At 43.1% G+C, this 13,576-nt stretch overlaps 1 protein-coding gene across 1 annotated transcript in view; it reads right to left on the bottom strand.

Annotated features, from left to right (window-relative positions):
* The window catches only part of slc12a2 (solute carrier family 12 member 2), a 55,983-nt gene extending 49,740 nt beyond the window's left edge, over positions 1-6,243 (bottom strand). Inside the window, exon 1 of the mRNA XM_048258706.1 lies at positions 5,159-6,243. Coding sequence (XP_048114663.1) covers positions 5,159-5,725 — 567 coding nt within the window. The 5' untranslated portion in view covers positions 5,726-6,243. The remainder of the gene's footprint in view (positions 1-5,158) is intronic.
* Between the last annotated feature and the right edge of the window lie 7,333 nt (positions 6,244-13,576).

Genomic DNA, 13,576 nt, shown 5'->3' with positions numbered 1-13,576 from the left:
TTCCACCTCCACCATCCATGAAACCCAGTTCACACCCAATGCCAGACATCATCAAGTGTCTGCAGTAATTATTCACTGTTAAAACAAACCCCAAAGGGAAAGATCAAAGGCCCATGGCGGATCCTTAAGTGACGTTTAGCAGATGCTATGCGATGGTGGCTTTGCCATATTCGGCTGCACCATAACACCACAGACAACCTGTTGATTGTGTTCCAAGACTTAGCTCTTCCTCTGGGACTGGAATTGCCATCTTCTATGTGCCTGGCACCTTTTTGCAGCCTTAAACGTCCCACATACTCGACGCACCCGACCAGTAGCGCAACAATGTGACGTCACAGAAGCGCCGTAACCATTTATACTCGCGTATGGTGGTCGCGACACTAGTTGCAATATTCTCCTGAACAGAGGTGTCGCTGTTGTGAAAAGACTAACGCCAACTATGTTACACAGCAGAAGAAGCTGCAGTAAGAAACACTAGTAGCTACCTAGATAGCCTCTGTGATGGTACTTCAGACTTTGGTTGCTACTATTAACAACTACCATCATCATCATCATCATCATCATCATCATCATCTAGTTTCCAAGGTGTGTGCACAGGTAGATAGATAGGTAGATAGATGGATATATAGATAGATACTTTAGTCATCCCGAGAGAAATTTTAATAATTTAAACAGTTTAATTAGCTGGCTAGCTAGCTAGCTAGCAGCTGGCTGAGTTTGTGTAATTTCCTGAAGTGGAAAGAGATTTTGTTCAGGCCTTAATAGATATCCTTTGTTTGAAAATAAATAGTTTCTATTCTTTCCTCTTAATTCCATGTGTTCCAACTCTCACTGGTAACTTTGTTAACTTATCCAGCAAACTATTAAAAATTCACGACTGTAACAAAACACTGCAACTCTCGCTTGCCCTCAAACTAGTCCATCTTCCTGTTTCCGGCTTGTCGCACTCGTCTGAAAAGCGCGACAACCCTAGGTGCTCTACCTCGCGCTACCTGGCTTCAATCCTGGGGTGCCAGCAAGAACTACGTCATTTTGACGTCACGTTGTCGCGCTACCGGTCGGGTGCGTCGAGTATGTAGAAGCCCATCTGTACAATCATCTGTAGTCAGCCTCATGATGGAAAATGTCAACTAGGACTGCAAAAGCTACTGTGCCTTCAAATGATTGTTCTCACGACTAAACTACTGTTGAGACATGTGCAGACTTACACCAGAGTGAAGAGGAAATTGTTCTTGGCAAGACTTCTAAGCCCCAATGGGTGCAAGAACACAAGGCTTTCTGTGAGTGTTATGGCAAGAGGATACACAAAATCATGCATGTACTAGTGGGTGTGTGTTTGTGTGGGGGGGCAACCTGTTTTCCCAGCTCTCTGATGAGAAATCTCTAAAGCTACCATGAGGAATAGCACCATGGTGTGCAAGAGCTTCGCTTTATTAGTCAATCACAAAATAACCTTTCAAGCATACTTAACGAGCTGATGCCAACATGTGATCACAGATGACCAAAAAATGCAAACCACTACTAGGACAGAATGGGCCTCCCACAGTTCACAGCCTTCCAGTTAAGGGCTGAGAACCCAAAATCCCTCACTCGGAGAAGGGGGTCTGCCCTGACTACAGTAGACAACTTATTCAAAAGTACATCATGTTAATTATCTGAAGTAAATGTAATCCGTCCTACAACAATGGCACACTAACATGGGTCCTTGTTAATGAGAGGCCCACTGGTACTTAGATGCTGATCTCTATCCAGCCAGGGGATATGTCGCCGAGCAACAGTGCAGATAAAAACATCAGCCAATGGCAAGAGTGAGATCTGTTGGTCCCCATCATCTCAAGGGAGCATGGGAGTGAAGGGGGAAAAGTACTATCAAGAGTGACATATAAGCATTCTTTGCCGCTCAGCCAATTCCAAGTGCAAAGGAAGTGGAAGGAGATTACGATACAGCATGGTTAATGCTATTCCCCTTGGGAGTAATGTTTCCTCCTGGGGTGTACCTTTGCTTGCACGACCCGTCCGTATAAGAACATAACACATGGCACTTACACGCAACCTCTTCATCTTCCCAAGTCAAAGACCCGGAGCATGCCACAAAGGAATGAAAAATTATCTGAGATATAAATACTTGGCATGCCTGCTACCCATCACCTTGAGCAAACCGTCGCAGTGCAGGCCAGAGAGAGAGAGAGAGAAAAGTCGGCATAGCATAGCAGTGCGGTGCAGTATGGTACTGTGTGCCGGTGCTCTCTTGCTGTTCGTGGCAGCGAGGAGGACATCAATATTTCAGCACAATCTGCTTCTGCTTGGCCGCACGACACTGAATAAATCTGCCCTGTCAGGGTTTCCCTCTGGCGGGTCAATATCGCTTTGGCCCCCTGCTAACGCCTGCGTCGCCACCACCACCACCATTACAACTACCCACTGCACAGCCAGGCCCACAGGCAGGCTGCATGTGGACAAACCCAGCCCCCAAACCCTCCTTCCCCATCCTCTGAGAACAGCATCCTCACTGACTGATGTCACAGGGCACCAATTACCACGTGAACATAAAGTAGCACGTTGCTTTGCCCACATTCAATGAAAATATGGTAATTTAATTAAGTTTACAAGGACCAGAAGAAATGTGAGGATACCAAACAGCCACACCAAGACATGCTTAGGTATTCCATTAAATAAACACTCAGGCCTTTTAGTGGCTTTAATTGGCCAGCTCATTGATCGGTGGGAAAATGTTCACTCTCATGTCCAATAACGTTGCCTTTTCTGTTTTTATTTTTTCCATATCGATGTTGTCATGACGTATAGAAATTGAAAATCTCTAAAAGTCTAGTGGACAATGAGGCACTGATCAAAGTATATTGTGACATCCTGTCAAAAAGTTTTCAACTTGTAGCCTAACAAAACTGTACATCTACACTGAAACATGAGCCAGGTCTGTCTGAGCCCAGTTACTAACAATGGACAGAACAGTCCTGTGATCTGTTTTTTTTATTAATTTGTGAGAATTCAGACCAATTTTGCACATGAAGCCTGTTGCTTCCTTGCCCCTTGTATGAGAGAGTGCAACTCACAACCTAATAACCCTCCAATGAAATTCCTTTTCATTAAAAATTGACTCCAGTCCCATTCCATGACTATTCAGGAGCCAAACCAACATGAGGTCAAGCTGGAAGTCCTCCAATAAAGAGGAAAAATAAACTGAAACAACAGCGTTTGATTGCAATCATATAAATAAACAGCGATGTGTCAAACGCAGCTGGACTAAACAAGACTTGAGTCACCCAAACTCACAGCTTAAGACTTTGTACACACATACTACAATGACAACTACAGATTAAATCACTTGTCCGCTGAAAAAACTGCTACGTCTGTATTTAGAGTCATAGCAAACGTGATGCGTCACAGTAAATTTCTATGAGGATCAGGTTACAAACAGCTGCCCGGCGCACAGTCATGGATGCACGCTGCCAAAAAAGGCAGAGTTTCAGAGAGATGCCGGCAAAGAGCATGTGAGCCACGCTGCAAAGCATCTTGTCTGTGATCATCAGTCACATGTGGAAGGACTTGGACAGACTAGAATGCTTAGGATTGTTCTGGGGAGAGAAAAAAAAAAACATATGTATAGTATACACATCATCAGCTAAAAATGTGTTTGCCTCACCTGAAAAATGTCATCCTATAGGTCTACATACCAGAAAGGGAACAGAAATTCTACCAACTGAACAGTTTAGATGTCAGTGTGTGTGTGTGTGTGTCTGAGATGGAGAAAGAAACAAAATGGGGCGATGCAGGAGCTAAGTGACAAAGAACAGAACAATTCCATAAGAGCATTTCAGACTGCTTGCTCTCCAGAGTGTGACTTTTTAAAATGAGTGGTTATTCAAACAGGAAACAGAGTCCAAGGCAACAGAAAAACGTAGCGTGAGAGGAAGAGTGGAAGAGAGCGGATCAGGGACGTGGTTGGGCGGGAGGGAGATGGGATAGAGAGGAAGGGGGGAAACCTTGAGCGTCCTTCTTCCCGAACTAGCCTACTTCCTCACCTCCTATGCTGGAATGTCAACATGGCATGACGGTCTGTTTGTCTTTCATCTTGGAAGAATTTAGACAGAACTAAGCATGATTACGATCTCATACCAAAGCCATGTCACACTTGATATATTTCACAGGAGTAGGCCTACTGCAGACATAGCACATCATGTCCATTATTCAGATATGCTTAACAATCTGATGCAAATAGGTAGGCCTACTGTTTGTATTACAGAAGTGAACAAGGATGTGGTCTCAACTTTTACAATGACTCCAAACAATGAATGTTTCCTTAGGAGTCCAAATTGTCATTGCAGTCATTGGAATACAAAATACTCATTTCAGTGGTCCACTTGGCAAAGGGTTTTAGAAAGGAATTAGCAATCGCACCTCACAGGCATCGGTAATGAACGCTGTCGTCTCTCAACACAAAACAGTTGGGTGCTCATTAAATGTGGCCTACAAGAACTCCGAAAAATGAGTTTATTGGAGCTTGGCGTCAGGAAAGGAGAGTACACTTGACATCAGTACGGTTATTAGCGATAGTACCCACTAAATGAGATTACGTGTTTTGCACTGCCTGTAGCCTACACGTGACTTCGAAAGTCAAGACGATCACCAAAGTAGCTAATGTGCCGGTAATGGGTGCCGCCTTATTAAGAAAAAAAATAACGATTTCAAACAGCGTTCTTATGAAAAGAATAGTAGTAACGTTAAACGTAGCGTAGCAAGATTTCCTACATCAAGGCGAAGCTCGACTTGAATGGAGACGGACGGAGCCCTACGCAATAGGTCTGATATTCTGCTCATCTGCTCAGCTACAGCCAGCACTTCAGCGGCACTACACTCATCAGGCCTAGCCACATGCCCAGTCTACCGGCATGCTAGTTTTCTTGCTTCCATTAAGTGAGGTATGGTTACACCTACATTGCTGTCAAACATTACAAATCTACACATTGTCCATCATTTTCTAGGCTAAAGTAATTCTGGTTGACTAGGTTATCGTCAAAAGAGACCATCAACGTATGGGATTGTTGTGCTGTGATAATGCTGGCAACCCGTGAAGCCTTCCAGGGAGCATGCACAGGCTGCGACGGTATTCTGCATCACTAAACATTCAACACAAGCTTACCTTGTCCAACTCGTCATGCAGCTCCGATAGGGTGGGTCTGATCAGCTTCTCGCCCAAGGGCGCTGCAGTTTGCCGGTAAAAGTCTATGTTCGGAACCGCATCTATGGTGTTATGACCAAAAGTCCTCAGGTAATAGGTGTTGGTGTGAGTGTCATAGTGATATTGGTGCTGGCCTCCGGTGGACGAATGCAGGCTAGTTTCACTCATGACGGTGTCTCCATTCTGGAAACCCTCAGGGGGCACACCGTCTGGTGGGCTATCAGCCCCGCTTGGATCTACAAAGTTCACTACCCGAAATCTGCCTTTCGCCTCCTCGCCGCTAGCTGCTTCCTCCGCGACGGGAGCGGCTTTATCGCCAGATGCATTTGTAGAAGCATCCGAGCCGGGTGTTTTATCACCTCCAGCCGCTAAGCTGGCTGCTTCTGTCACCAGATCCACTTGAAACCGACTTTGGCTTGGTGTTGGACCAGCAGGTTTCAATCCAGTATCCACGGTCAGCCCCTCGGATTCTGGCGGGGCATGATCCCCCAGGGCGGGAGAGTCAGCCGGCGACGCTGGGTCTGACATGGCTAATATTAACGTTACCAATCAGCAGAGGGTGGGATTTTAAAAACAACAGCGAGCTCAATGTTAAACTCAACCCGTGTCCGATCGCGACAACTACACTAAACTGATGTTACAGCCTCTGTACCAGATGTCCCGAACATAGAAGTCGCAGGCACAATCCCGTTCACTTCCCTGGTGGTGAAAGACCGCCTGAATGCTCGTTCACAGGAAACGTGCCTTCAAATTCTGAGGGCGACTGCCGCTTTACCTCGTTGAAACTGGCAACACGACTCCAGACATGCGGACACAAATGGACAATGCTAGCTCACTCAACAACCTCTGTATGAGGAAGGTGTCTGCTTTCAGTTCCACCTGATGTTCCTCGACGAAAGTAAAATAGCCGAGTCAATCCTCGGTCTTAAAGCTTTGAAATGTGTTTTTAATGTTAATTGATCCCGTGGCTGGTCGATTTCGGCGTTTACAGTCAAAGGATGCTTCCCCGACCTTGCCGCAACTCCTCCTAGACTCCAGCGAGTCCCTCGCTGCTATATACACACACTGCAGTAGGGCATCACTGGAGGGGTGGGTTCCAAGCTAGCGTAAACTCGCGAGATCTCAGTGTAATGGTTTTTCAGCGCGGTTAAGGGAAGGCGTGTTTTTGACGTGTGATAGAAAACTCTTGGGGGTGGGGGGAGGAATAATGAAAGATGCTGCCAATGCAATGAAATTATGCAATAAACCTTGTGTACTCAGTTAAAAAGAACACAAAAAAATCAAAACGCGTATATGAAAAGTGTTTCGGTTGGTGTTAATAAACTGCATTAGGCTGTAGTATAGGCCTAAAGGCTTATTCATTAGATAGATAGATAGATAGATAGATAGATAGATAGATAGATAGAAATAGATAGATAGATACTTTATTGATCCCCAAGGGGAAATCCAAGTGGATTTTCATTTCAATTCAAGTGTAATTCAAGTAGAAATGTATTAGTGTTTTGTTTATAAATAGCCTGGTTTGTTTTTCTTCAATAATGAATTAATGCTCCAGGGAGGGAACAAAAGCCAGAACATTCTTGTACACACTCTACATGCATGTTTTTTTTATTTTTCATAGTCACAGTAATGTACAACATAGTAATGTACAACTGACAACAGTGATGTGAGGTTTTATTGTTAGTTTGTCTATAGAAGGCAAACACCATGTGCAAGGCTTACATTTGAAGACATTTCATTCTGCAAATGTGCCTGAAGCAGAAAACCATGACGGGTTGTATGAAATGTGAGATACACATCTTTATTGTTGAAGAGAGATGCTTTTCAGGTTGTAACCTAATATAATTTCACTCCTGGTCTGGTATTTGGACTTGAAGGTCATCTGACCATCGAAGTGAAATATGGCTCCAGCTATAAAACAGACAAATGGCACCTGACAAAACATTTCTGCTGCTGGCTTGTTAAAGATGTTTTTTATATGTTAGGGAATTTGATAAGATTATGTTTTTCCTTTTTCTTTTAGTAGCAAATATTTCCTCACGTAGGCTTTAGCTATTGTCGGGTTACATTCCCTTAAAAATGTGTGTACAAAATATACGTTTGGTGCATCGGTGCACGGAATCAAGGCCACAACACTAAGAAACAGTTGAACCAGCAGAGATGGAAGTTGAACCTTGTCAGCCTCAGCATTATAAGTTTCTGTCACGCAAACACTTAAAATGAGTAAAATGAGAAAAAAGAAAACAGAAATAGGGAAGTTTCAATTGTGTTACTATAGAGATAGGGGTACAGGCCAGTGAAGTGAACCTGCAGCATCTGTCCCAGCCTGTCAATTTAATGTAGCCACACATGCCAAAAAGCTGACTCAGAAACAAAGACATGCTGGGGTTTGATGTGAGAAAATGTGGCGTTAACCCTGAGTTCGAATTGTTCGAATTACCTTGCTCTCTGGTTGCTTGATTTTGGCTTTGTAAGTGTGTTGCAATCAGATAACAATCTCCAAAATAGTCAGAGAGGAAGCACCAACTCATGTGGCCTTGCTGCCCAAGATATGTGGAGTGGGGGGACTCTTTTGGCCTTTGGTATATACTCTGGAGGAATTTCAAAGTGCTTCACCAATATTTCTCAATCTTTCATTAAAAGAGGATATGAATAGGCTATTATCTTTGTGTATATGTAGTTTGTTTCTAAGGAAAGGACTCATGCACCAACAAAACTTGAATCTATGGAACCTTTGCACACAACACTGCAGAGAACATTGTACCACAACAGAGATTAGATTTAATTATCTGAAGCCAAAGAGATCCAATCTGATTTAGGGAGCTCAAGGCCCACACTGATTATCCTGTAAGCACAAAACCTTACATTCTAACATTTAGGACCACATGCACCCATCATTTGTTTGCTTGTTTGTTTGGACCACAGTAAGCTTTAAGCACTATAAATAAACACATGCACTTTATCCATAACAAACAAAGACATACACAAGTGTATGTAAGATACAGTATATAGCATTCAATTTCAAAAGCAGGCCACCCTAAGGACCTCCTCTATCTAACTGGAGGGGTGTGGTCCCCATAAACCCCTCTATTCTATTTCTGTCCCTCTACCTCCTCACTCCACCTCCTCCTGAATCAGCAGCATCTTCCTTTCGTTCCCCCTCAGTCCCCTCCACCAGATAACACAGGCAGCCAATGTGACGTTCCCCCTACACCCCCCTGACTGGGTCCCCCTGCCTCCACCTCCACCAGCAGCAGCGGCTGCAGCAGGCACCACGACGTGCTAAATTACCAAGGAGGCTGCAAAGTGAAGAGAATGTGTCATATTTACAGGTCAGACGTGGAGACGAGGGGCTCACAGGCCCTCTGTGTGTGAGGGGTGGTAATGCGAGGCCGCTGGCCAGCGATGGGCCGGGATTTGTGAGGAGTAACTGTGTGTGAGTGGCACGAACACCGCTAGGGAATTTAATTACAAGGGAGCCTCGGGTCGTTACAACCTGCTGTAAAACTTGCGCTCAAATGTTAATGGCTGTGAGGAGTTGAAGAAAAAAAGAATACATTGGTGGCCTTTGCCCATCACACTCTGTTATCATGACAAATTGTTAGAGGCGGGAGTTTGGTTTAGAGGGGGGTCGAGTATGATTGATATTATGGTTGGCACAAGGCAGCCAGGAGGAGAGTGGAGGCAATGTATGACAAGGTCATTCCTGCTATGGGCTTAAGAATTGTCAATGAGGTTACGTTTTTGGAGATTAGGTTGTTACTGCTCTGCGTGTGACACACACATTCAATTGAATTCCCGTTCAAGCCGTTTCCTCAGTGTTGAAAATAAAGCATTGAGGTTTGTTATTGCATTATGTATACTTTGGCTAGCTTACAGCAAAAATGGAGCCAGTTCTTTGGGTTGTCAAGAGTCAAAGAACCGCTCTTTCTTTGAAGCAAATTCTCTTTGTTAAATGGAAATATTCCTCAATTCAGAGAGTTAAAATCAAAAGTGTTTTATGATGTGAAGTAATGATGTAAGATGACTTCAGTAAGACCTTTTTCCACTTACCTCTCCAAAACAACTTTTCTCACGGAAAAGCTCCACATTCAACCCCTGCTAAAGCTCTGCGCCTAAATGTCCAGATATCTACTCTTTGAGCAAAAAAGATTATTCAGTCATAATCTGCTTAGAGGTCCTTGCTGAAAACTGGTGTGTGGTGTGGTTAAAATCAAATGTATTTCTCCTTCAGTTGGTTGCAATACTCAAAGGGAATGACAACCGACTTTTTTTTTTAAATCATTGCGGTCATTCAGAATCCTCATTTTACCCAACTGTCATTACAAACCCCATCATAGGACACACTAAGTGAGTTGGTATTGATAAATGTGAGACTGTTTAGCGGATTCAGTTTCTTAATCTAATCTCTTTGATCCAGACCACTGCAGTCATGACAGAGAATGTCCCCCAGGGGGTCAGAGGTCAAGTTTTGTGTGCCAGCTGCAATGGGATACCCTTATACTTAATGAACATGTACCCACTTACATCTGTGTTTGACCATTGGGTGACCTGTGGTCAAGAGTCCAGAGTCACAAGGTCTGTTATAGAAGGCTTGTGTTTATTGAGTTTCATTTTCTAATTGGTCCAATAAAAGGAAGTGATGCAGTCGATCCCGCATAGACAGTGTGACCTCTGCTGAGATGGTCCAGACTGAAGCTGAAGGTACTTGTCTATGATGGCAGTCATCCTTGTGTTTGTGTGTGTGCTTGTGTGCATATTTGCGTGTGTGTGTGTGTGTGTGTGTGTGTGTGTGTGTGTGTGCATGTGCACGTGCGTATGTGTGTGGTAACCTTTACAGAGCGTAAGAAAATGCTGACTTAACCTTCTGCCAGACTTTATTTGTCAACTTGAGTTTGTATTGTCCATACTACTGCCCATCTAGACAACTGGGCCTCCTGGTTCTGTCAGTGACAGCAGTGGATGGTGTGATGTCAGCTGTAGTAGTATTCTAAATAGAGGAAGAGGGAGGAAAGGAGGAGAGAAGAACAGCATAATAACTGCTGTGACAAAAAAATCAAGGATGACATTTCAGCGAATTAAATTTTACTACTCAAAAATTAAATCGCATACCGGTACACACATAAATCGAATTAGACACCCTGCTTACAGCCAAGAAGGACTTAATGTCTGTTATGGCTTTTGAAGATATCTTGTATTTTCAGGATTATTTTTGACTTGTCAGTAACCCACTTCTGTACACAGCAGTTACGTCAGCAGTTATCCCCTGGATTTACAGCATGTGTATATTTTTAAACATGACAGTTCAGGAACGAACTCACTTGCAAATCTTGTAGTTCACATTAAATATTCAAAGCGGTCACCAAAGCAACAGCCCCCGCTTCAGCGCATAAAAGACAAGTTCTCCTTCCATTTTATGGATTGGCCACCTGAAACCTCAAGGTTTGAACAGAAAAAAAGGTGTCTAGGTGATTCATGGCAATTTGTCCTCCGGTGTCATTCAGCAACTGCTGCCGCCAGAGAGCAGAAAGTAGACGCGTATAATGACACAGCTACACGCTCATCCTTTCTTCCTCCTCTGGGAGGGAGACACTCAGGCAATAATGTCAAGGAGACGCATTATTAAGAAAGAAAGAAAGAAAGAAGAAAGTTACCGACGCGTCACCATACTGTCGGCTGATCTGTGAAATATCCTTCACCTTATACACAAGTGAGTATGGGACAGATCTGGCTCTGACTGGGCGCAGACACATCTATATCACATCTGATATGCCGTTCGATCTTATCCAGATCAGTTGAACGTCAGAGAATCCCGCTGTGGCAGTTAAATTGCAGCCATTTTTTTGGATTTTTGTGAGTTGGCAGCCAGCCACATAGACTTTTCCCTCCACCTGCATTGGTGTAATTTCTGTGCATACGTATGTGCATGGTCCTCTCTCCCCATGTTGAGGTGCTAAACAATGAGAGGGTGTGGTGCATGTCAGTGGCCTTTAATTTACAAATGTGCTTCAAAAACACACAAACAAGAGGAGGGTTGCCATCACTGGAGACATGCTGGTGGCAATATTTACACCCAAGCAGAGCTGCTCGGCTCCCACTGGTGCCCGCAGAATGGACAACTCTCTCTATTAGTCCTACTGTGTGTCTCGGAAATTCACAATGTTGGGATTACAACGAAATGTGATCTAGTAAATGAATAAGACATTTCTGACTCTGTGAATGAGTATAGGGAGACCTGCCATCCATTTTTTAGTAAGCCATACTGTCATATTGCAAGGTAAACAATGAAATTGGTATTCCAAAGTGCAGCTCAACTCTCATCTCACTCCTCCTCTGCTTTTCTCTACTTTCAACTGACCAAATCTTGATCTTCACTGGATCTTCCTTGACTCAGTGGCTATGACCAGTGGTGTAGTATATGTGATACGCAGGACTAGCAGTACATCTCCATCTCAGTATATCCACTTAAAATAAGCAAATATGTACAGTATTAACATTTGGGGTTGATCACAGTATACTACTGGACTATACTACAAGACTACACCACTGGCTATGACTGTACAATCGGGCAACACAAAAGTCATGTGAAAACTCAAGCCCCTTTGGGGAAACTGAGTTGACCAAGACTCATGGGGGGCAGTGGAAGTAACAACAAGTTTCCTGGAATAGCACAGCATTTTGTAGGGGCAGCTGTGGCCTACAGTTAGCGCTCCGGACTTGTTACCCGAGGGTTGCCAGTTCGAACCCCGACCAGTAGGCACGGCTGAAGTGCCCTTGAGCAAGGCACCTAACCCCTCACTGCTCCCCGAGCGCCGCTGTTGTTGCAGGCAGCTCACTGCGCCGGGATTAGTGTGTGCTTCACCTCAGTGTGTGTTCACTGTGTGCTGAGTTTGTTTCACTAATTCACGGATTGGGATAAATGCAGAGACCAAATTTCCCTCACGGGATCAAAAGAGTATATATACTTACTTATACTTATATACTCACTAACAACTTTGGCAACCCAAATTTTCCCACAGCGGAACTAACAGAAGCATGAAAAAACAATACAGTGCACTTTATGGAAATCCCATTGAAACTAATCAATTGACAACTCTGGCAAGGAAATGTATTATATAAAGGCCATTTCAGTTCAAATTAGATAAGTTAGAAAATACAGGGGGAAATGTTTTTAGAGATAGAAATGTTTTCCACATGAATTGTTAATTTTTATGCAATAATGCTCAATAAATAATAAATAATTCCTCAATTATTCATTGTATATGATCTTAATATTATTCATCACAATCTTATATAATCAAATTACCCAGATTGCAAAATAACAGTGATTTATTGGGTCATGTGAAAACAATCAGAGATTGTTAAACAGCTTAGCTATGCTTTATAGTCTGTGGAAAAAAACTCCACTGAGTTACTGTCATCTGTGGTGTACTTAAACACCACAAAGGACAATGGATATGCATTGGCCTCTCGGTTGGGATATTGATGACTGGGCCATGCCATTCACATCAGTGACCAAAAATGGAACAGTCTTTCCGTTTTCCCCTAAGGCAGCACCCCCATAGCTGTACTCTACTGTACACCACGTCATACCAGCCGAGTACTGCCATCCTCACAGAGCATGTTAAAGACTTCCTACCCCTCTGTTTAAATCTCACAAATACCCAGACTTTCTTAGTTCAATGTGGCTTATAACCAAAACTTATAACTCGTCTAGATGTTGTTGTAGATGTGTTGTCAATGATTTGTAAATATTTGTTTTTGTGCTGTAAATTTGTAAATATTTGGGCTTGTGCTGTTCACCGCAGAAGCTGTTCCACAGTCAACAATGTTGCCAATGTGGTATGGACAAATTAACAAAGTGCAAATAAATCAATAGGAGCTCCCATTTTCAGTCTGTTGTTACGTAAGCTTTGTGAGGTTACGATCGGAATGTTCTCATGACATATAAATTCTTGTGAGAAAATATTAACTCATGGACAGATAGGATATGATGTTATATGATGTTATGGATCTCAGTGACATGTACTAGAACATACAGAACAGAGCTTGATCTCGAACAATTTTTTTTTCGCCAGCACTTTGTGAAGAAATATGAGATAGATAGATAGATAGATAGATAGATAGATAGATAGATAGATAGATAGATATACTTTATTGATCCCCAAGGGGAAATTCAGGGGGTCTCAGTAGCATACAGACATCACACACAACATGCACTTACAGCAGAAATGGTAAATATAAGTATAAGTATAAACATATAACCAAACTCCGCTGTACAATAGAGACAGTAGGAGATAAGAAAAACTAACAAAACTAAATGCTAAATATACTATATAAATTAAATGTAAAAAATCCAGTGTGCTTGAGAGACGCTTG

This window comes from Alosa alosa, chromosome 12 (genome assembly GCF_017589495.1).
Source record: "Alosa alosa isolate M-15738 ecotype Scorff River chromosome 12, AALO_Geno_1.1, whole genome shotgun sequence".
NCBI classification, from domain to species: domain Eukaryota; kingdom Metazoa; phylum Chordata; class Actinopteri; order Clupeiformes; family Clupeidae; genus Alosa; species Alosa alosa.
Note: the sequence above shows the minus strand (reverse complement) of the source record. Positions and strands in the feature narration are given on the sequence as shown.